The sequence below is a fragment of the Rhinatrema bivittatum genome, chromosome 2 (assembly GCF_901001135.1).
Source record: "Rhinatrema bivittatum chromosome 2, aRhiBiv1.1, whole genome shotgun sequence".
Taxonomy (NCBI): domain Eukaryota; kingdom Metazoa; phylum Chordata; class Amphibia; order Gymnophiona; family Rhinatrematidae; genus Rhinatrema; species Rhinatrema bivittatum.
Genome location: NC_042616.1, coordinates 136,549,019 through 136,571,005, shown reverse-complemented (window position 1 = coordinate 136,571,005; position 21,987 = coordinate 136,549,019). Strand labels below are relative to the sequence as shown.

The 21,987-nt window shown below is 43.6% G+C and overlaps 1 protein-coding gene across 3 annotated transcripts in view; it reads right to left on the bottom strand.

Annotated features, from left to right (window-relative positions):
• Nucleotides 1-21,987, bottom strand: part of LOC115084166 (protein adenylyltransferase SelO-like) — a 128,490-nt gene that overhangs the window by 35,359 nt on the left and 71,144 nt on the right. For all 3 annotated transcript variants that reach the window (XR_003854489.1, XR_003854488.1, XM_029588663.1), the window contains exons 12-15: nucleotides 14,672-14,801; nucleotides 4,155-4,199; nucleotides 3,650-3,731; nucleotides 3,452-3,544 (exon numbers count right to left, since the gene is read on the bottom strand). Coding sequence is in view for 1 of the 3 variants with exons in the window: in XM_029588663.1 (XP_029444523.1) it covers nucleotides 3,452-3,544; nucleotides 3,650-3,731; nucleotides 4,155-4,199; nucleotides 14,672-14,801 (350 nt within the window). In the remaining 2 variants the exon portion in view is untranslated. The remainder of the gene's footprint in view (nucleotides 1-3,451; nucleotides 3,545-3,649; nucleotides 3,732-4,154; nucleotides 4,200-14,671; nucleotides 14,802-21,987) is intronic.

The following is a 21,987-nucleotide window of genomic DNA, read 5'->3' as shown; positions in this document are numbered from 1 at the left end:
TTGTTCAAGTAGGATATTTCATCTAGTGTTCACAAGGTGGCATCATAGCTTGCACAGTATTGTTGCTAACTCAAAGTTAATTTCCTCATTGCTGCAAATGAATGGAAGGTGATTTTTACATGCCTATAATCTAGTTTCTAGCGTGTACATGATAGCGTTGAAAGGATCCTGGAAAAGTAACCCTGAAATATTATGGGCTAGTAATCTCCCAGTGTTCACTAATATACTAGCTAAGTTTATTTGTTATAAGTTCTTTTGTTTGATTTTCCAGCTCTTGCAACCTCACACTATACAATAGTTATTATATTTCTTACGGCAAGGTCTTCACACCAAAAACTAGGCAATTTAGTGCTTTTCATCTATGCTCTAGAAATGAGCTTAGTGGACCCCTGGCAGTTGGGGTGATTCAGGTCTTTGATTCCTATTCCTAAGTGATTGTTACTGCATACAGCACATCCCACATAATAAACACCATAGGTTTCCAGATGGAGGGCTCGACAGGCACATGGCGATATTCAGCACATTTCAGAATGGAGGTAATCACATAGGTGGGTGGCACTATACATTATCTTCCTGTGGATTTTGGTGGTATGGGGCTATGTCCAGAACAGTATGCATTTCTGGTAAGGTATCAAACAAGAACATTAAGAGATGTTAAAGCTCTAGGCAGGATCAGTGATTGTAAGATATGGCCACAGCTGGGTTGGTGGAGTGACCATGGCAAGTGAGGAGTCTCTACCATGGGCTTGTGGCAGGGGGTTGACCATGACCCGGAGTGCACAGCATGTGCAATTCTTAAAAACTGGCTGGGTAGAGAATACCAAGTAGCATAGTATTCCTGCTCCTATGTTGTATCGGTGGGTGACAGCGAGGTGAGTTCACTGTCAAGTCTTCAGCTTCGACGGCCAGGATTGGTCTGCGCATCACCCAAAATTGTGTTGGCATGCTTAATGAGTGACACCTCCTCTTTTACGGAGCTGGACTTCAGCGCACTGCTCAGAACTTCATCTGTAATCAGGATTGAATGCAAAATAACCTTCGATGGCCCTGTGTCCCCCAATGGCACTACATGATGCTGTAACATGTGAAATTGGAACATGGTTTCAACAGCCCTGTGTCCACAACAATGCTACACTGCAGTAGCAGGATTCTATGGAGTATTTAGTGAATTAAAATTCAACAGGTAAGGGCGTGTTCAACCCTGGGATTGAAAATATTTTAGTAATTGATGTTTTGTAAATTGAATGAATGTTAGTAATTGTTTTATAATTTGTTTTATGCAATGACCTATTCTGCTGCCAAAGCAATCCAATAAAGATCTTCTTTTCAAAGAATGGACTGACAGTTGTTTCTTACAAATATGACAACAAGGGACAAGGGTGGGGTTAATTATAGATAGGTGAGAGGAGGCGAGCACACGTGAGATGGTTGTGGGCATTTAAACCAGCTAAACGTTAGCCAGATATTTCATTATCCAGCTATATTTTAGGGAGTTCTAGGGGTATTCCTGGGGGGAGTTAGGTTAGCTACATAAGTTATCCAGCTAGCTCTGATACTCCGAGTGCTGTCTTTCCTATCTGAAACTCTGTAGCTGGAATATACTGGACAAAAATTCAAAATTACAAGAAAATTAGATTTTCCTTTTAGTAACTAATATATATTGACAGAAGGGAGAAAGAGGACAGAGTAGATTCATGCAGTACTGATGCAAAATGCCTGTTTGTGTTTCATCTACTGGAGATACTGTAAAAAAATTCATGCATGTAAAAGGATTCATCCCTCTAACACTACCAAGTTCAAATCAATGATCTGCCAGGTGCTAATACAAATCATGTTACTGGGGACATCTTCAATTTTGGCATCCAATTATTTTCCAAGTTTTCAAAATTTTCTTAAAAAAAAAAAAAAAATGTATATATATAATCTAACTAGATAAACGAAGCTTGACCGACGTGCCGCAAATGCGCAGTAGAGAGCAGCTCTACTGCGCATGTGCGGGCAAGCACGTCGGTCTCAGCGAGCGTCAGCTGAGTTTATCAACATGGCGGCGGCGACGACAAGGAACGGCGGCGTCGAGCAGCAGCAGCAAAGATGAGGAGCGGCGGCAGCGGCGAAGATGAGGAGCAGCGGCAGCGGCGAAGATGAGGAGTGGCAGCAGCAGTGCTGGCGTCGAGCAGCGGCAGCGGCGAAGATGAGGAGTGGCAGCAGCAGCGGCGGCGTCGAGCGGCCGCAGCAGCGGCGGCGGCGAAGACAAGGAGCGACCGCAGCGGCGACGACGAGGAGCGGCCGCAGCGAGGGAGGAGCGAGTGAGAGGGAGGGAGGGAGGGAGGGACTGAGTGAGAGGGGAGGAGAGAGAGAGAGGGAGGGGGACTGAGTGAGAGAGAGGGAGTGGGACTGAGTGAGAGAGAGGGAGTGGGAGTGGGACTGAGGGAGGGGGAGTGAGTGGGACTGAGTGGGAGAGGGGGGAGGGGAGTGAGTGGGAGAGGGGGGAGGGGGGAGGGAGGGAGTGGGACTGAGAGGGAGGGGGACTGAGTGAGAGAGAGGGAGTGGAACTGAGGGAGTGGGACTGAGTGAGTGGGACTGAGTTAGAGGGAGGGAGAGAGAGGGAGTGGGACTGAGTGAGAGGGAGGGAGGGAGTGGGACTGAGTGAGAGGGGGGAGAGAGTAAGTGGGACTGAGTGGGAGGAAGGGACTGAGTGAGGGAGGGAGGGACGGAGTGAGAGTGTGTGGGAGGGTGGGGAGGAGTGGGTGAGTGTGTGGGAGGGAGGGAGGTAGGGGTGGTGAAGAGTGAGTGGAGAGAGAGAATGAGGGGGAGGTGAGAGACAGAGGGATGTAAGTGGAAGGGTAAGAAGTTGTGGAGCAGAGAAAAAGGGAGTGGAGGAGGGCTGAGGGAGAGGGGATGGGATTGAGAGAGGGTGGGGAGTGACTGAAGGAAGGGGAGAGAGGTTGGAGTGACTGAGGGAAGGGGAGGGAGGTGAGAGTGAGGGGAAGGAGGTAGTGGGAGACAGAGGGTGAGTAAGACTGAGTGGAGGGAAGGGGGTGAGTGAACGAGGGGAAGGGGGAGTGAGGAAGAAAAAGTGTAGAAGGGTGCTGTGTTCGAAAATGGACTGAAAAAAAAATTTAATGTAGCCCGTTTTAACGGGCTTAACGGCTTGTATATATATATATATATTGGGCAAGCTAAACCTCTTTTCCAATTCTTTCTGCCCCTTAGGGAACATTTCAACATCCCCTCATGTTACTGGGAATAATCACCAAAGTCCAGAGAAAGGAAAAGCAAATGTTCATAAATTTAATTTGTGACGTGTACCCTTCATATGATGTTTATCAATGTAAAACCTCATTCTTTAGATAACACTGACATTTTCCACATTACATAAGTGCATTTAAAAGTAAACCTGATGAAGCCTTTGGTGTGAATGCTCCAGTACAGAAATATTATCTACAGGTACCTGAGGGATATGGAGATTCATTAGCTGGTCCTGGGTGATCTCGCTGAGCTGCCGAAAAGTCATCGTAAAATCAGCCTTGGTATCTTCCATGAGCTAATGAAAATGATTAATATTGACATAAGTATTAGATTTTTCCTGCAAAAATGGACAAATGGTAAAGTGCAAGTCTAAGGGAAAAAATCTTAATAATAAACTCACTTTGAGAAAGAATGTAATCAAAGAGACATCATCCTCACTGTCTCCCAGCAAGCCCAGTTTAGCTCTGAATAGTTCTGCAAATCTGAACATAATCAGAGGCAATGTGTCAAGCAATGGAAAAGTCTTCCGAAAAGATTAACTCTGACAGGCCACAATGCAAGAAACCTACAAGTTAAAATGCAGTTCCCAGGCTCAAGTGCTGCCTTTCCAGCAAATGGGGCTGAAAGCGCTGGAAACGTGAGCTCCAGGAAGGAGGAACTCTTAATATTTTCTAGTGACATTTCTACATTAAATTCAAAAGGAAACAGCAGGCCCAGAAGATAAATATGCAGCCAGTTGAAAATAAAGCTCCAGAATCCCTCAGTTTCAAGCTCTATCATCTTGACAGTGACTAGGAATGGAGTAGATTCTGCCTGGATCCAAAACCCTTGAGCTATGGGCAAAAAGAAAATAAAACTCTTCTTAGGGATAATGAAACATACCGGTATGTTACAGAATTATGTACCTATTGTAATATAGATCTGGATATCCGTCAAGTATCTGCAACGCCCTGTAAAATAAGTAGAAAATCTTAAATAAGACTAAACTTTAAAAATTGTCTGTATTAATTTTATTCATAGCAGTACACCCAAATATAAAATTTGCAAATCTCAAAACTTGTAGCGTACTTGGAGGCTGGTGTACTAAAGTGCAAACTGTTTCATAAATGTGTTTATGCATGGAAAAACAGCAAATAGTGTACATATTTACGCTTGCTAATTTTTCCATGCCGTTTTTCCAAGTGTAATTTTGCTTTTACAAAAATTATGCAAAATCACTAATGAGCTAAAGAATCATGCAGATCAGCTCATTAGCGATTTCACAGTAGCAAAATTACACAGTCAAGAATGTATGCCCGCATACCAACCAATACTACAATCTTCTTCATCTTTCAATTTCTAACGCATTACTCCTTGGAGCTCATAGAAAATTGAAAGGATACATTTTATTGTGGCTTCATAAACTATAACATTATATATCATAAGGGGAAAAAAGGCTTCAGCTCTCTATAATGTGATAATTCAATTATTTTGGGAAAATAAGAAATTTTGCAAATTAAAGTTTCATCTTGACTTGACACCCACCCTGTAGACTCATTTCAACAGATTACATCTGTGGCACAGCACATTTTGTAAGGGTCCCTATAATCGAGCAGTCCATAGTAAGTTCTTTAGGGTGGATCTCAATGTGTCATCTTTCTCCAGATATGAAACAAGACACAGGTCAGGTCTATGCTCTTTATTCTCACTTAAAATTCCAAACTACACAGTTCACTATACAATTCAATGGCTAAGTCAGTGTGACAACATAGTGAGCAGGAGGCATGATCCCCAAAGCCAAGAGTGGGCGGTGCACAGACAGGACAAGTCTGGTGAGTTCTAACAAGAACAGAGATACACATCTTCTACCTCCATCAGCCTCCTTCCCCTTGGGCCTAGCTCTCAGGTGCTGGCAACTGGAAGGACTTGGACAGGAAAACAGGTAACACACACTCTAAGGCAATGTAGAACCCAAGCCTGGGGACATGAGGGCACCTACATGAGGGTGCCTTTGTGTCTAGGTTTTCCTGCCCAGAGAAGTAGTGTAGGACCACTGCAGGAACACTAGATACACAAAACAATCTAGCACCAAATGTAGGATAAACATAGGACCAAGTTCTGGCAAAGTACAGACTGCAACAAGTTGGCTGCAAGCAGGAAGTGAGCCATAAAGCTGGGAGGACAAAACAGATTTTCCAAGGGGCCTACCAATGTCCTCTGCTGCCCATCGGGCCTCACATTACTCCCTCTAAAAGGGCAGGCTCCAGATGTCCCCATGAATCCCCTGGATCTCAGATCTACCTCAAGTAGGCAAAGTCCCATATAGATATGGGGTCGGAATTGGGCCCAGTCTTGGCTGGCCCAAATTCCAGAGCAATTAAAGTCTCTGGAACAATTGCTGCGGGAATACCTGAAACCAGAACAGGAACTGGAGTCAGAACAATGACTGGAACCACACTCTCCAGTACTGGATATGGAATTGCTACGATAAGTGGAACCAGAGATGGAGTTGTCAGAATAGGAGTTGCTAGAACAAGTGAACCTAGACTTTCCAGTGTGGGAACTGGAATCGCTGAGATGACTGGAATCAGACTCTCTGGTACGGGAACTGGAACTGCTGAGATGAGTGGAACCAGAGCTGGAGTTGCCAGGAATGAGAGTCACTGAAACAATTGATCCTGGACTCTCTGGTGCAGAAACTGGAGTTGTTGAGAGAGCCGGAGCTGGATTTGTCAGGAATTAAATCATGGAACAACCAAAACCAAAATCTCTGATGCTGGAGATGACTTGAAGCTGGACTAGAGGCATGATACAGGGTCTCATTTTGGAATCCTGGTGGCAGAGGCAAGCTCCTTCAGGATAGCCAAATGTAGGTCATGGAGATGTCTATTAGGCTTCCTCAGGATCCGTTTTATCTGGAGTAGCTAGAACAAGTGGAGCTGGATTCACTGGTGCAGGGACTGGAGCTGGATGTGACAAGCAACACAATTTGCCACACTTTCCTCATTTCTCACAAAGCATACCCTACAGACCCAAAACTGTTCAACAAACCCAGGTGGATGAGTGGCAGCTTTAATGAATGTGAATATTGAAGGTGCAAACATATTTTTGGTAACTGCAAAACTGATTTATTTTCTTCTGCAGTTGGCACTGCTTTTACAGAACTACTCATATTTGGACAAAGATGCTGGCAAAACCACACAAGCAGTAGTAATATTGCTCACAAAGTAGATAATACAGACCCACTCTCCTGGTTTCTCAATAAACTGAAATCCAAAGCTGAGGCTGCCAGTAGTGGAAGAATTCTTATCATTCTAACATGATTCTTTAAAAAATGTACAACTATGATCTGACAAATACCTGGAAAGTCACAGGCTAAAGTCAACAAAAATCAGATCACGCTCTGTGGGGTCTACTTGGCCAGAGCTTGATGTGATGGCGTAGTCAGCTGGAGGTGTAACCAGAAACCCAAGCGCAGGCAATGCATAGACTGAGAATGTCTGATGAGATTTAACAAAAGCAGAGACAGGTATATTCTGCCTACGTCGGCCATCTTTTCCTTGGGCTGAGCCCTCAGGTGCCGGAGACCAGCAGAACTTGGACAAGAAAACAGGAAACACAAGGCACACACTACATAGATCCAAACCAAGGGTCATGAAGGTGCCTGTAGAAACAGACAGGACCACTGCAGGAAAACCTGGAGACAGGAAGGTGCCCAAAGAAGCAGTGAATGAACACTGCAGGGGGACTGGATACACTGAAGCAATACAGGACCAATAGACCAAGCTCTGGCAAAGTGCAGACTGGAAGCCCAGAATATATATATATGCCCAGACAGGAACAAGATGCCATCAGTAGGAAGTATGGAGGATTTCCAAGGGGCATGCTGAAGCCCTCTGCTGGCAGGAGGCAAGAACATCCCCTCAGGTCCTCATAGTCAGCAGGCATTAAAATCAGACAGACACAGATATAAATACAGGCTAATCTTGCTTCCAACAGTATAAAGTAGCCTTACTTGCCTAATGTGTCCAATTAGCCAGCTTCCTTCTCAGCCAGATGTCTCCAGCTCCCTTAGGCAGGGATACACTAAACCGCAATGTTTTATCAAGGGAGGGGCCCCACTATCAAAGGGGGCGTTCTCATGATAATGTGGCTCTCACCTGAGAAAACATTGCGGCTGTATTGCCGCATTGTTTTGACCCACAGTAAAAGAACATATGAACATAAAAAACATAAGAAATTGCCATACTGGGTCAAACCAAGGGTTCATTGAGCTCAGCATCCTGTTTCCAACCGTGGCCAATCCAAGCTACAAGTACCAAGATCCCATGCTACTGATGCTAGTAATAGCAGTGGCTATTTTCTAAGTCAACTTGATTAATAGCCGTTAATGGACTTCTCCTCCAAGAACTTATCCAAACCTTTTTTAAACACAGCTACACTAACTGCACTAACCACATCCTCTGGCAACAAATTCCAGAGTTTAATTGTGCGTTGAGTGAAAAAGAATTTTTTCCAATTAGTTTTAAATGTTCTACTTGCTAACTTCAGGGAATGCCCCCTAGTCCTTCTATTATCCAAAAGAGTAAATAACCGATTCTCATCTACCCATTCCAGACCCCTCATGATTTTAAACACCTCTATCATATCCCCCCTCAGTCGTCTCTTCTCCAAGCTGAACAGCCTTAACCTCTAGTCTTTCCTCATAGGGGAGCTGTTCCATCCCCTTTATCATTTTGGTTGCCCTTCTCTGTACCTTCTTCATCGCAATTATATCTTTTTTGAGATGCAGCGACCAGAATTTTACACAGTATTCAAGGTGCGGTCTCACCATGGAGCGATACAGAGGCATTATGACATTTTCCATTTTATTCCCCATTCCCTTTCTAATAATTCCCAACATTCTGTTTGCTTTTTTGACTGCCGCAGCACACTGAGCCGACGATTTTAATGTATTATCCTCTATGACGCCTAGATCTTTTTCCGTGAGGCAAATCAATGCCTGTATGATGGCGCTCCCCAGTGCACAGGGCCACCATCGCTTTAAAGGGCCCTGCAGCCAAAAAACAAATAGATACAAAAATGAAAAAAGTGACCAGGAATCGAACTTGATCCCCCTCCTCTCCCTGGGACCATCAATTGGGGTGGCCCTGTCAAAACAAGTATAAAAATAGACTTAAAAAGTTTCGCACAACAATGACCCCCAGGCCTAACCCGGTCCGCATAAAATGAGCCAAGGCCAAAGGGCTCCCCCCCCACCTCTCCTTTGCATAAAAAATTTTAAAAAGTTGGGCCCCCTGTATCCCTTCCCCAATCCCCAAGTTTTCAAAAACCCCGTTAGTGGTATACTAGGGCCTCCCACCCCCCGCAATTACTTCAAATCAAGGCTAGCTGCTATTCGGAAGGACCCGGGGCATCCCCTAGCCCTGTTTCCAGTCGGTGCCATTTTCCACCAATCCTGGCCTCTCACTATCTTCACCTCCTGCCTTTTCCTTACATACCACACACCCCTGTAGCCTCGCAGATGGTCAGGCTAGAGTTTGGCAAGATACAAGACACGGTGAAAGGCGCAACTGACAGCTTTCTAGTCACAAGATATGAAATACGGTATCTTGTTTCATTCATAGCATAAAAGCTAACAGGTTCCATTCACTTTCATTAACATGGACACAACATATATAACAACTGATTCACAGCATTCACAGTCCAACTCTGGACAGAATAACAGTCCCGTTAGCTTTCACATATATTCAAGTTCAGATAGGGTTATTTCACAGGTATTCAGCTTCAAATAGGATTATTTCACACATATTTGGTTCAGACAAGGTTACTTCACTGATTCTTGGGTCATCTTCCAGATCTTAGATCCACAGCAGAGTATATCTCTTAATCCCCTGAGTTGCCAGGAACACTGGCATAGCCCCAGTAATCCCGTATAAACCCCTGAGGACCATTCCATTCTTCAGGGAAGGGGCAGAGAATCTGGTCTGGAAATAAGTATGCAGCTTTCCCTGCCTACTTGGCTGCAAATGCATAGACCTACCCTGTTGCGCAAGGGCAGAGCACAAGCCCTCCAACAGAGCAGACCCTGGTTCAAGAACAAGTCTCTCTCTTTTTTCCCTTACATTATCCCACACCTAACATCGAATAACTGCAGTTTGGATTATTTCTCCCTTTGTGCATCCCTTGGCACTTGGCCACATTAAATTTCATCTGCCAGTCTCGATAGGTCCTCCTCCAATTTCCCACAATCCACTTGTGATTCGACAACTTGGAATACTTTTGTGTCATCTCCAGATTTGATCATCTTGCTCATTGTTCCCTTTTCCAGATCATTTATAAATATATTAAAAAGCACCGTCCCAGTACAGATCCCTGGGGCAATCCACTATTTAACTTCCTCCATTAAGAAAACTGACCATTTAGTACTAATCCCTGTTTCCTGTCTTTTAACCAGTTAGCAATCCACAATAGGGCATTGTCGCCTATCCCATGACTTTGCAATTTCCTGAGGAGTCTCTCATGAGGAATTATGTCAAACACCTTCTGAAAATCCAAATAAACTATATCCACCAGCTCACCATTATCCATATGTTTATTAACCCCTTCAAAAAATGTAGCAGATTGGTGAGGCAAGAATTCTACTGGGTAAATACATGTTGGCTGTGTCCCATTATACCATGTCTATCTATATGTTTTATAATTGTATAGGGCTTACCTGCATAGGTGCACTTTAGGCACACTAATTGGGGCTTTTGAAAATTACTACGACAGTATGTTACCTTCTTAGTCTTTCCATTATGGCCTGAGAGTTTGCCAGGAACCTCACTGTGCACCTAATGCAATCCAAGCCATTATATTTGCTGTCTGTGGAATCTTAGCCTTGACAGTGATAAATCTAGATTTATTATGAGAAAACTGTGTTTTCTTTTTTTTTTCAGGTGAAATGGAATTTAGCCCGTGCCTGGTTGCAAGTTAGAAAAAAATCCAGTTTAGCTAGTGCTCAGTGAGAGCTAGACTTTTATGTTACTTTTTTTTTGTTTGTTTTAAGCCTTGAATCCTGATTCACATTTGATCCAGTCCAAGCTTTGTTCTAGTCTTGCAGCTGATTGCATATTCATATGATTGCCTGCCTTGACTCGTGGCTCTACAGCTGCAATTCATTTCCTTTGAATTTTGTTTTCAGCCCAGTGAGAAAATATTTTCAGTGCTCCAGATCCTGTTCCCTGTTCTGGGCCTTAACTTGCTCCAAGTCATTTCCAAGCTCCAAGTTCCAGTGCCAAGTAGTTCTGCTATAAGACCCAGACCCAGTTCTTCCTTGAAGCTCAGATGCAATATGGAAGCCTGGGCTTATACTCTTATTGTCTTAGACCTGACACCTGTGATTCTGAAAGGGGTGTCTGTTAGTTTAGCTTCTGTAGAATAGAGGATCCAATTTATTAGGGCATTATTGGATTGTATGGTGGCTCTGCTGAAGAAGGGTGCTTCTACAGAGGGTAAAAACAAGAACAAGCTCAACCTGTTGCCCTAAGCCTGAAGCTGCACTGGACCTTATGCTTGAAGGGGTGCTGAAGAAATTCCCAAAACCCTATGATTGAGGGGGTGCTCCAGCCAGTGCTGAAGTTATGCTAGCTGTGCTGGATTCTGTGCTAGTTTCAGATCCAGAGTCTGGTCCAGACCCTGCTTCAGCTCCTGCTCCAGACTTGCCCAGCTCCGTCTCAGTACTGATGCAGGACCAATCCCTACGTCCAAGGGGACCTGCAGCTAGTACTGATAACTAGTGGGACCTTGCCCTTCATTCCATACAAGGCTTTACCTTTGAAGTTTGTGCCTTCAGTTGACGCCTGTGTTTACTGTAGAGATTGTTTTTAGACCAAACCTAGTCTTATTAAGGTCATAATTATGGGTGGTTGATCTTAGGTCCCAATGGTTCTTGGGGGGCCTCCCAGAGGTCACCACATTAGGAGTCACCACCCAGGAAAGAGATCTAAATATTATTGTAGACAACAAGTTAAAATCCTCAGCTCAGTGTGCGGTGGTCCAAAAAACAAACAAACAGTGTATGGAATTATTAGAAAAGGAATGGAGAATAAAAGTTTCATACTATATCTGTATCTCTCCATGGTGCAATCACACCTAGAATATTGTGTACATTTCTGGTTGCTGCATCCCAAAATGGATATAGCAGAACTAGAAAAGGTACAGAGAAGGACAACCAAAATGATGGAACAGCTCCCCTTTAAGGAAAAGCTAAACAAGTTAAGGTTGATCAGGTTGGAGAAAAGATGGCTCAGTGGAGATACGATAGAGATCTGTAAAATCATGAGTGGAACAGGATATGTAAATACAATTCGGTTTACCCTCTCAAAAAATAAAAAAAAAACTAGGGAACACTTCATGAAGTTACCAAGTAGCAGATTTAAAACAAATTGGAGAAAATATTTTTTCACTCAATGCATAATTAAGCTCTGGATTTCATTACTAGAGGATTAGTTAGGTAGTTAATGTAGCGGAGTTTAAAAAAAGGTTTGGACAAGTTCTTAAAGGAAAAGACCATAAACCATTATTAACCAGGTAGACTTGAGGAAAGCCATTGCTTATCCCTGGGATAAGCAGCATGGAATCTGTCTACTATTTGGGATCCTGCCAGGTACTTATGATCTGGATTGGCCACTACTGAAAACAAGATACTGTGCTTGATGAACCCTTGGCATGACCCAGTATGACTGTTCTTAACTTGAACATATTTTATAAGAGTGGATTCACAGTACTCAATCCAATCCAGATCAGAACAGTCCAGTTATCTTTCACATACTGTATATTCAGGTTCAAATAGGATTACTTCACAGGTAGTTAGTGCAGACAAACTTAAATCACAAGTACACGGGTCAGACAAGGTTATGGATCTTCCAGATCCAGGATCCACATCACAGAGTATAGCTCTCAAGTCCTCGAGTTTCCAGGAACAATAGGATAACCCCAGAAATCACTTATGAATCCTTAAGGACCAATCTGAGTCCTTGTGGGTTGGGTTGCAAGTCTAGCTGGAAGCAAGTAAGCAGCCTTCTCCACTTGCAAAGATCCACCCTGTGGCTCATGGGCAGAGCACAAACCCTTTAAAGGGCAGACCCTGGTTCATGCTTTGCTCTGGCTTTCTCTTTGCCTATTACACAGAGCTTTTTCATATGCCAGTCATCCAGTTCCTACCCAATTAGATCCTAGTATTCTGAGAGCACCCCCCACACACACACCCACACCTGAGTCCTGAACCTCCCAGAAGCGGGCTAAAGAACTGGATAATTTTACCCAGATAACTTTCCCAATCACCATTTTACTCAATTTGGGTTAGTTTAGTTATATTTGTATAGCTATTTGTAGACACAGTCTAACCCAAAGTGGTTCACAAAACTTGGAAATAATACAACAAATATCAAAATATCAAAAAGAGTAACACATCTGGCTAACTCAACTCCTCCCTGTTACGCCCATTACCCACCCCTGACTTATCTGGATAAATACTTAGCCAGATACGTCACTTGCTCAGCTAAGTGGCACCCGCTGACCACAGCCGGATATTCAGCGGCACCACTTAACTGGATAAATCAGACGTATCCGGCTAAATATCATTCTGAACATCAGGCCCTCCCCTACACCACTAATTAATTCTGCCACTGCAGCCTGCAAGGGCAGTCCCCACTGCACGGCCACCTAGCTTTCCACAAGGACACTTAACATTTCATATTATCCACTTTGTGATTCATTCTGGCAACTCCAAAACTAGTTGTTCAATCCTCAGACTAACCAAAAACTGGCTAGGAACAATTAAAAGAAAAAAACCCCCAGTAATATGCATATGGTGACAGCCAGGTCTCCTTAGCCCAGAGGTGTGAAGCTAGCTGCCAGGATTACTCACAGCGTGTGTGAAGCTAGCTTCCAGGATTACTCACAGCGTGTGAAGCTAGCTTCCAGGATTACTCACAGCATGTGTGAAGCTAGCTTCCAGGATTACTCACAGCGTGTGTGAAGCTAGCTTCCAGGATTACTCACAGCGTGTGTGAAGCTAGCTTCCAGGATTACTCACAGCGTGTGTGAAGCTAGCTTCCAGGATTACTCACAGTGTGTGTAAAGCTAGCTTCCAGGATTACTCACAGCGTGTGTGAAGCTAGCTTCCAGGATTACTCACAGCGTGTGAAGCTAGCTGCCAGGATTACTCACAGCGTGTGAAGCTAGCTTCCAGGATTACTCACAGCGTGTGTGAAGCTAGCTTCCAGGATTACTCACAGCGTGTGTGAAGCTAGCTGCCAGGATTACTCACAGCGTGTGAAGCTAGCTTCCAGGATTACTCACAGCGTGTGAAGCTAGCTGCCAGGATTACTCACAGCGTGTGAAGCTAGCTTCCAGGATTACTCACAGCGTGTGAAGCTAGCTGCCAGGATTACTCACAGCGTGTGAAGCTAGCTTCCAGGATTACTCACAGCGTGTGTGAAGCTAGCTTCCAGGATTACTCACAGCGTGTGTGAAGCTAGCTTCCAGGATTACTCACAGCGTGTGAAGCTAGCTGCCAGGATTACTCACAGCGTGTGAAGCTAGCTTCCAGGATTACTCACAGCGTGTGTGAAGCTAGCTTCCAGGATTACTCACAGCGTGTGTGAAGCTAGCTGCCAGGATTACTCACAGCGTGTGAAGCTAGCTTCCAGGATTACTCACAGCGTGTGTGAAGCTAGCTTCCAGGATTACTCACAGCGTGTGAAGCTAGCTGCCAGGATTACTCACAGCGTGTGAAGCTAGCTTCCAGGATTACTCACAGCGTGTGTGAAGCTAGCTTCCAGGATTACTCACAGCGTGTGTGAAGCTAGCTTCCAGGATTACTCACAGCGTGTGTGAAGCTAGCTTCCAGGATTACTCACAGCGTGTGAAGCTAGCTTCCAGGATTACTCACAGCGTGTGTGAAGCTAGCTTCCAGGATTACTCACAGCGTGTGAAGCTAGCTGCCAGGATTACTCACAGCGTGTGAAGCTAGCTTCCAGGATTACTCACAGCGTGTGTGAAGCTAGCTTCCAGGATTACTCACAGCGTGTGTGAAGCTAGCTTCCAGGATTACTCACAGCGTGTGTGAAGCTAGCTTCCAGGATTACTCACAGCGTGTGTGAAGCTAGCTTCCAGGATTACTCACAGCGTGTGTGAAGCTAGCTTCCAGGATTACTCACAGCGTGTGTGAAGCTAGCTTCCAGGATTACTCACAGCGTGTGAAGCTAGCTTCCAGGATTACTCACAGCGTGTGTGAAGCTAGCTTCCAGGATTACTCACAGCGTGTGTGAAGCTAGCTTCCAGGATTACTCACAGCGTGTGTGAAGCTAGCTTCCAGGATTACTCACAGCGTGTGTGAAGCTAGCTTCCAGGATTACTCACAGTGTGTGTGAAGCTAGCTTCCAGGATTACTCACAGTTGCTTTTCTCTGGAATTCAACAGAGGGTTCAGAACTTGTAGCAGCTTCTTCAGATTAAACATCCCAATGCTGGCCTGGTTTCCTATCTTATACCTCCCTTCATCATCAGAAATATTTGGAACAAAATCTAATGAAGGCAAACAGAGCATTCATTAAAGTGGTTCTACAGGGCAATTAAAATAAATAACCAAAGTTAAAATATTAAAATATAATCATTTTTAATCTTTACATAGAAAGCCAACGTTAAGTCTAGTGGGCATTAGTTCTTAGGTGGCCAAGTGCTCGGAATTCAAGAATTTTTTTATTTATGCAGGATTAGCATATTTGCAAAGGAAAGGAAACATTCTTATCCACAGATTTCCAGATGGCTGCAACTGTTGCTTACCTACTTTAACCCACAAATTAAACTCAGTTGTTTAAACAGACAATTCTTAGTCAATTAAAAATGTACACTGCTACAGTCAATGTTATTTAAAGCAGTACTTTTAGTAAAATTGAATTATTCAATATAATTTAACAGATTCCTTAATATCCCTCTTTCAGGTTCTGATTTTATTAGAAAAGCATCTTATGAGTTGAGAGAATCCATTTGGAAGCATAATAACTTTTCTTACAGTGGACGGATCATGATCAAATTTAGGAGTGAAGGCCAACCATAGGCCTAGGATTTACCCTGTTGAAAATAGCCTCAAGCTGACTGGGTTGAGGTCATTTATAGGGAACAGCTGAAAAGCACTGAAAGATTCATGCATATTTATAATTTGTACCTCCTTCCTTGTTTAAAGTTTTTGAAAACTCCTCCTACTTAGCTTCTTCCACCATTACAACTATAAGTAAATCAGGGCAGTGCTGTGCTGATCTTCATCCTGTATAGACTTAACACTGACAGAGAAGTTTTAAGTGTTGAAGACTGGATTCAGAAAAGATATTTATTAAACCAAGGGTTGTGGCCATATTTAAAAGGACATACATAAGCTATGCAAAAATGTAATAAATACAAAATACTGGGACTAAGAAGTAACAGAAATATACAAGCTGATAATGTTCTCTTATCCCCAGAGTCATCATGTCCATGTGACCCAGGGAGAGTAATTTTAAAACTGTGTGGCTAGGGGTAGAGTCTGCATGTCAAAGCAAACTTGTGCACATTAGTCCTTCACTGCACACAAAATATCCGTGCATGGTTATACCTGCTCTTCACAGGGTGAAGCTTGTGCAGATTAACTTGCGTGCATATTTTGAAAACAAAACACCCCATCCCCCCTCCCAAAACACTTATCACCAGAGTTCGTAAAAGTATGCACACAATCAGGAATTCACATAGGAGTATGGGAGCTGAGTCCCAGGTTATTTTAAAGCAGCCATATGGTGTTGCAGGCACATATTTGAGAGAGGAGGAGGAGGAGAAGATGCAATGTCTGCTGATGATCTTTTAGTGTGTTTGTTGCAACCAAAAGGGACTTAGAGAAACAATTGATTCTTCTGCAAGATTTTGCTTTATTTTCAGGACTTCATATTAATGTGGATAAATCCTTGGTGTTACGATTAATAAGAAGGGTATTTTCCTTTAGCATGGGTGAGTGAAGATATTAAATAAGATACCTAGGGTTATTTATTTCCAAAGATATACCTCAGGTTTATCAACTAAATGGAGATTAATTGCTGAAGGATACGGAAACATTTTGGTCAGTTGGAAGAGTCTAACAGTCTCCTTCTATGGTAGAATTCAGTTGATTAAAGTGATTATTTTACAAAGTGGTTCTACATGTTACAACATCTACCTGTATTTTTGGCTCGGAAGGAGGTCCTGAGATTGCAGGAAGTAACGTCCTCTTTTATTTGGAATGGTAAACGGCCAAGGATGCAGATTCAAAAACTGCAGATGAAGATAGTGGATGGGGGGATGTAAATTTACCGGATCTTAGGACTTATAATGTGGTCTGTTTATTGATAGCTCATGACTGGACTGGAAATAAAGTTGGGGTAATCGATATAAGGGTTTAAATAGGCCTGGTTCTTACATTCCAATTAACATGTTTTACAAGCGAGGGCATCTTATTTTCTTTTGATAGTGAAAGATTTGATACTGCTTGACTCAGTGCGTAGAGGGTGGGAGTGGGTAAGGAAGAAAAATGGATTTTCCCCATGGAATTCTATTTATTTGCCTGTGAGAGGCAAGAGAATGTTTTTACCGGGGCTAGAGAATAATATTTTGCTAAGTGATTGCATTTTATAGGGCAAATCTTACTGGAAGACAGAAGATATGTTTTGACTTTTGAGTTTTTGAAGGAAATGTTTGATTTGGAATATAAAGAATCCTATGTATATCTACAGTTAAGGCATTATATGTTGTTGCTTTATCTCAAATTGATGCTGCAATCTTTAGAGCAGCGGATTTTGAACAAGATATGATGACCCCAAAATTAAAGACAGGATGGTTGTCTAGATTTTATAAGAATATGATGGGTGAAATTACAGAGGAACTGTTTGATCCTCTTATCATAAAATGGAGTGAGGATCTAGGCAAGGACCTATTAGAAGGTGATACTAAATGTAGTTTGAAGCAAATACATAAACTGGTTGCATTTGCAGCTTCAGTTTAAATATTCATAGATTGAATTTTTTTATCTAAAAGAGCACATCTGGCTAGGATGATTAAATCTGGTACATGCCCTTTTGGGGGAGGAAGGCTCTGTTATTCATAAAATGTGGAAATGCTGCTATATACAACAATTTTGGTAGGAGGTCTTTTCTCATATTTCTCATCATGTCCACATGAATGCACGTCTGGCTGCTTTCTGGCTATTATTGCGTCAGAGGTGGACCCTTGAGCCGAGGTGGGGTTGACGCAACCCGTAGGTAAGGACAGTGGAGTGGACTGATAGGCAGAGGCTGCTGGAGCTTCACCTATACCAGCCCTCGTTCCTCGCAGGTTGAGCCTTTGGGTGCCGGGGCTGGCAGGAATTAGGTGGGCCTCTGTATAGAGTTGCAGGAGAAGTTGGTTCAGCCCAGAGACAGCAGGCGAGAGATGGTGCAGTCCTACTCTGGACTGGATAATGTCCTGGAAACTCGGGCGCCAATGGAACGAAGGCAGACAGAGGACACTCGAGCAAAGGTAGGCCGAAGCCTGATGAATCCACGTCCATGTTGCAACTGTCCCTTCCCAACGGCTTCACTCCGCCTACCTTTCTTTCTTTGCACCTCCACTTGCTATGGATGGACACCTGGCTGCCGCGGCATCTGCCTGCTGTCCTCTCCAGCGTCCCCGGACCGGCTTGGGTGCTGCCTCCCGCCATACTCTGCTGGAACCTTAGGGCGCGCGTGCCACATAGCCCTCACTCTTATTTCCTACTTGGCACGAACCTCAGGGGCGTCCCCCTGTGATGACATCACACTGCCCGGATATTTAAAGCCTACGATGTTTGCTAGCCTTTGAGTTAGCAATGGGTAATCTTACGGATGGGATTCGCTCTGCATACCCAGCTACTCTGCCTCTCCAATCTTCCACTGGACTCTTAACGCTAACGGGGGTACCTTTTCAGGTCGCTATCAGGAAACCGGTACTCGCTCCTCGAGGGCCCATGTTCCCTGACTTGCTGCCTGCTCCTACATTCTCTTCTGCCTGGAAGGATTCGCTATCTTCAACACCAGTGAGTACTACTATCTTCACCTCAGAGCTGTTCCCTGGAACCAGGTACTCGCTCCTCGAGGGCCTGCCTCCGTTTCAGCCCTAGTGCCATCTCCTACGTGGAACCGCTGTGTGAGTACATTACCTTCAAGCCTCTCAGCACTCAGGGATCAGGTACTCGCTCCTCGAGGGCCTGCTCTCCCTATCCTGGGGTTCTCCATACTGGGGCTTTGTGCATATCACACTGTACTCATTATTCTCAGTTCTTTCCACTACAGCACTGCTACTGGAGGAGTTGCTGTTCCAGCGCCTGAGTGATACTAGTCCAGCTGGGCTACTTCTGCTGCTCACTACTGCCACCTCTGGTGGCTTATTCACATTGTCTAATAAAAGATCAATCTCTGTGTTTGTGTGTCCTAAGCTGAGCCTGATCTTTGGTCCCTCACGGGACTTCCCCCCGTGGGCGTGGTCAGCTGCCACAGTGTCCAAGGGTCCACCCAAACCTCACTAATTATAACAGTCCAGGAAGAAGGCAGAAGAGGCGTCCAATGGTAGGCTTGAGTCAGGGCTGAAGGCGATCCAGAGGCAGTGCCAAGCAAAGCTGAGGTCTGATCACAGAGATAGTCTATAGCGTAGTCAGACAAAGCAAAGATCAGGGTCTGGAGATAGGCAATACGTAGTCGGACAAGCAGAGGTCTGAGGCTGGAGACAGGCTGTAGCATAGTCAAGCAAAGCAGAGTCAAAGTCCATGTAGTCAATCCGAAGCATAAGCAAGGCAGGAACGAGGAAACAGGAACGAGGATCAGGAACACAGGGAAGAGACGAATCTCTTAGTAGCAACAAGTACTCGACCAGCAAGAAGACCTGTTGCAAAGGCATCGCTATGGAGTGGAGCCTGAGCTTAAATACTATGAATAGGTTGACGTCTTCATTCGGGGCCGTAGTCCCTACTTAAGGATCAGCGATGTGCGGGCCTAGGGAGGGGCGCGGCGCTGGTAGTGGTGTCTCTTCGCAGGCCACACGGAGAGGCCTGACAAGCAGTAGCAGCAGGACTGAGAACGCCGGGGATTGTGGCAGAGCTGGAGGCACCAGGGGAGGCCTGAGGACAGAGCTGGCAGCCCATGGCTGCCAGCGAGGAGGAACCAGAGGCTGGACTCCTTGTGGAAAGGTGAGGGGGCCGTGCTGCGGGTCTGCCGCGGACAGCACGCGTAACAGCTATAGTAGAAGACTATGTTTTTGATGATGCAGAGGTTTTAATACTGATAAGGAAAGCATGTCTTATTTAAAAAATTGCATATTGTTACAATGAATTGAGAAAAATTCACTCAGTTTGACATTGTGAAGGTACATGTGCCTGACGTATTCTTATGGAAAAATAGTGTGCACTTACTTGTAACCTGGCTCAACAAATAAAAATTTCTAAAACTGTGAGGTCCCTTTCTTTTTTTTTTTTTTAATTATTTCTTTATTGAATTTTATAAATTTTACAGACAGCAATTAGCATACACAAGACATTACAGGCAGTGTATAAAGTAAAATATTGAAAAAGATACATAAGCACGGTAATCACATTATTACTTACTGCACTACCTGAGTTACAATGCAAATTGGAGGAGAACAAAATTACACAGGAGCAAATCTATAATTTATATGAAATAAACTTAGGAAAGAGGTAGTTGCGGAGTATTTAAACAACGGCTAATATATTGGTTCCTTCCTTAGGGTTGGATTGAGAATTCAAAAATACTTCTAGTTGAGAAGATTCCATGAAAACATATCTAGCATTATTCATTTTTAAGACACATTTACTTGGAAATCTAATAACAATCTGTGCTCCTAATTGACGGGCTCTAGGACACATTGCTAGGAATTTTTTACAACGATGTTGTGTAGCCCTAGCAATATCTGGGTATATCCATATTTTTTGCCCCAAATACATCACATTCCTATTACGAAGAAATAATCTTAATATATTATCTCTGTCTGTTGGTAGAGTAAAATTAACCATTAAAGTTCCTCTTTTCTCCACTTGTTCTTCTAATGATGACTCCAGGAATTCTGATAGATTCATTAATGGAGGTACAATCTCAGCAGTTTCCACTGGAGTATTAGTATTCAGATTCTCACTCGAGTGGCTTCAGGCAAAAAGTAGATCTTAGAAATAATAGGCAGTTCTTCAGTCGAAAGATGTAGTATCTCTAACAAGTATTTGTTAAATTGTTTCCTTGGTGAAATCATTTTGCACTTAGGGAAATTAACCACTCTTAAATTTAGGTATCTAATGTTATTTTCCAAATGTTTCACTTTTTTTCCCAGTATAGAGTCCCCTTGAATTAGGCCCAATTGAATAGTTTGTATCTGAGAGATTTTTTAATCCATTTCTTCAATTTTTGCAGAATGGGCTATGACCACCGGATTCAAAGAACTGAATTGAACCTGTGAATCTTCCATCACAGTAGTTAAGGAAATAACTGCATTTTCCAGCAGGGATATAGAATTCCACAATGTACCTAATGTTACAACCGAAGGTTTAACCAAAAATGTTTTAGCAGAAATATTTACCACAGAATGAGGCTATTGTTCTTCCAATCCTGGGGATGTTTCCATATTTCTCCTTCCTTAGGTGGTTAAAGATAGCGGCGAACCGCTGAGGCCACCCAATGTCCCAATGTTTTGTTTCTTCAAAGCGGTCAGGAAATCTCCACTTTGGACTTGTCCTGTCATTTCCGCGAATGGGCCTGCCTCGTAGGCCATTTCCTCCACGAACGCCTTCCTTCCTGAGTTCATGGCTGACTCAGACGCGCTGGCATAGGCTGATGGGAAGGGAGTCGCCAGTGCTCCGAGGCTCAAAGATGTCTTCCGAGCAGCGTCAGAGCTTGTTCCTGCTCCGAGGCTACAGCGGGCCTCCCGAATCGTTCTCCACAGCAGTGCAGAATTCTTTTATCATTGTTTGTGTCATGGTGGGTTTAAGGGGGGGGGTGTCGAGGCTCCGTCCCTTACCTTCCCCTTCCTCTTGGTATGAGGCATATTAAGTTCGCAGAAATAATCTACACCAATGACTCAGGAGCTCTGACACACCGCGTCCTATCCTCATGACGCCATTTTTGTTCCCGTGAGGTCCCTTTCTAAGTTCTCTTACTGCTAGGATAGGTAGCTTTGTTATCAACTCATTCCACTTATCGGAGGGCTGCATAACTCAAATTGGCCATTCTTTCTGTCTTCTAATTGATTATAGAAGGGGTGGGATTATGTGGGGGTTATGTAGGAGAAAAAAGAAAAACCTGTTATGATAAGGTAATGTTGAAACTGTTTATTTTTCGACAATTTGTTTCTTTGAAATATTATATAATGTATGATTGCTGGATGATTCTAATAAACAAACTTTTGATAAAGCAGTTATATATGCTTAAAAATCAGGCCCACAATAGCCATGGACTGAATACCATGCTTATTCACTAAGGTCACAATAAGCAAACGAGCACTGCAAAAAGACTTCCATGTAATGGAGGCTTACTGGGGGAGAGAGAGACTTTATAATAAAGATGTGCATTCATTTTTCCCAAATTAGGCAATTTCAACGAAATTTCAACAAAATTGCCTAATTCAGTATGGTTCGGAGGGACCAAAAAACGAATGACATTTTTCTGAAATTTCGGAAAAATTCATTTTTCGTGTTAGTGCATGC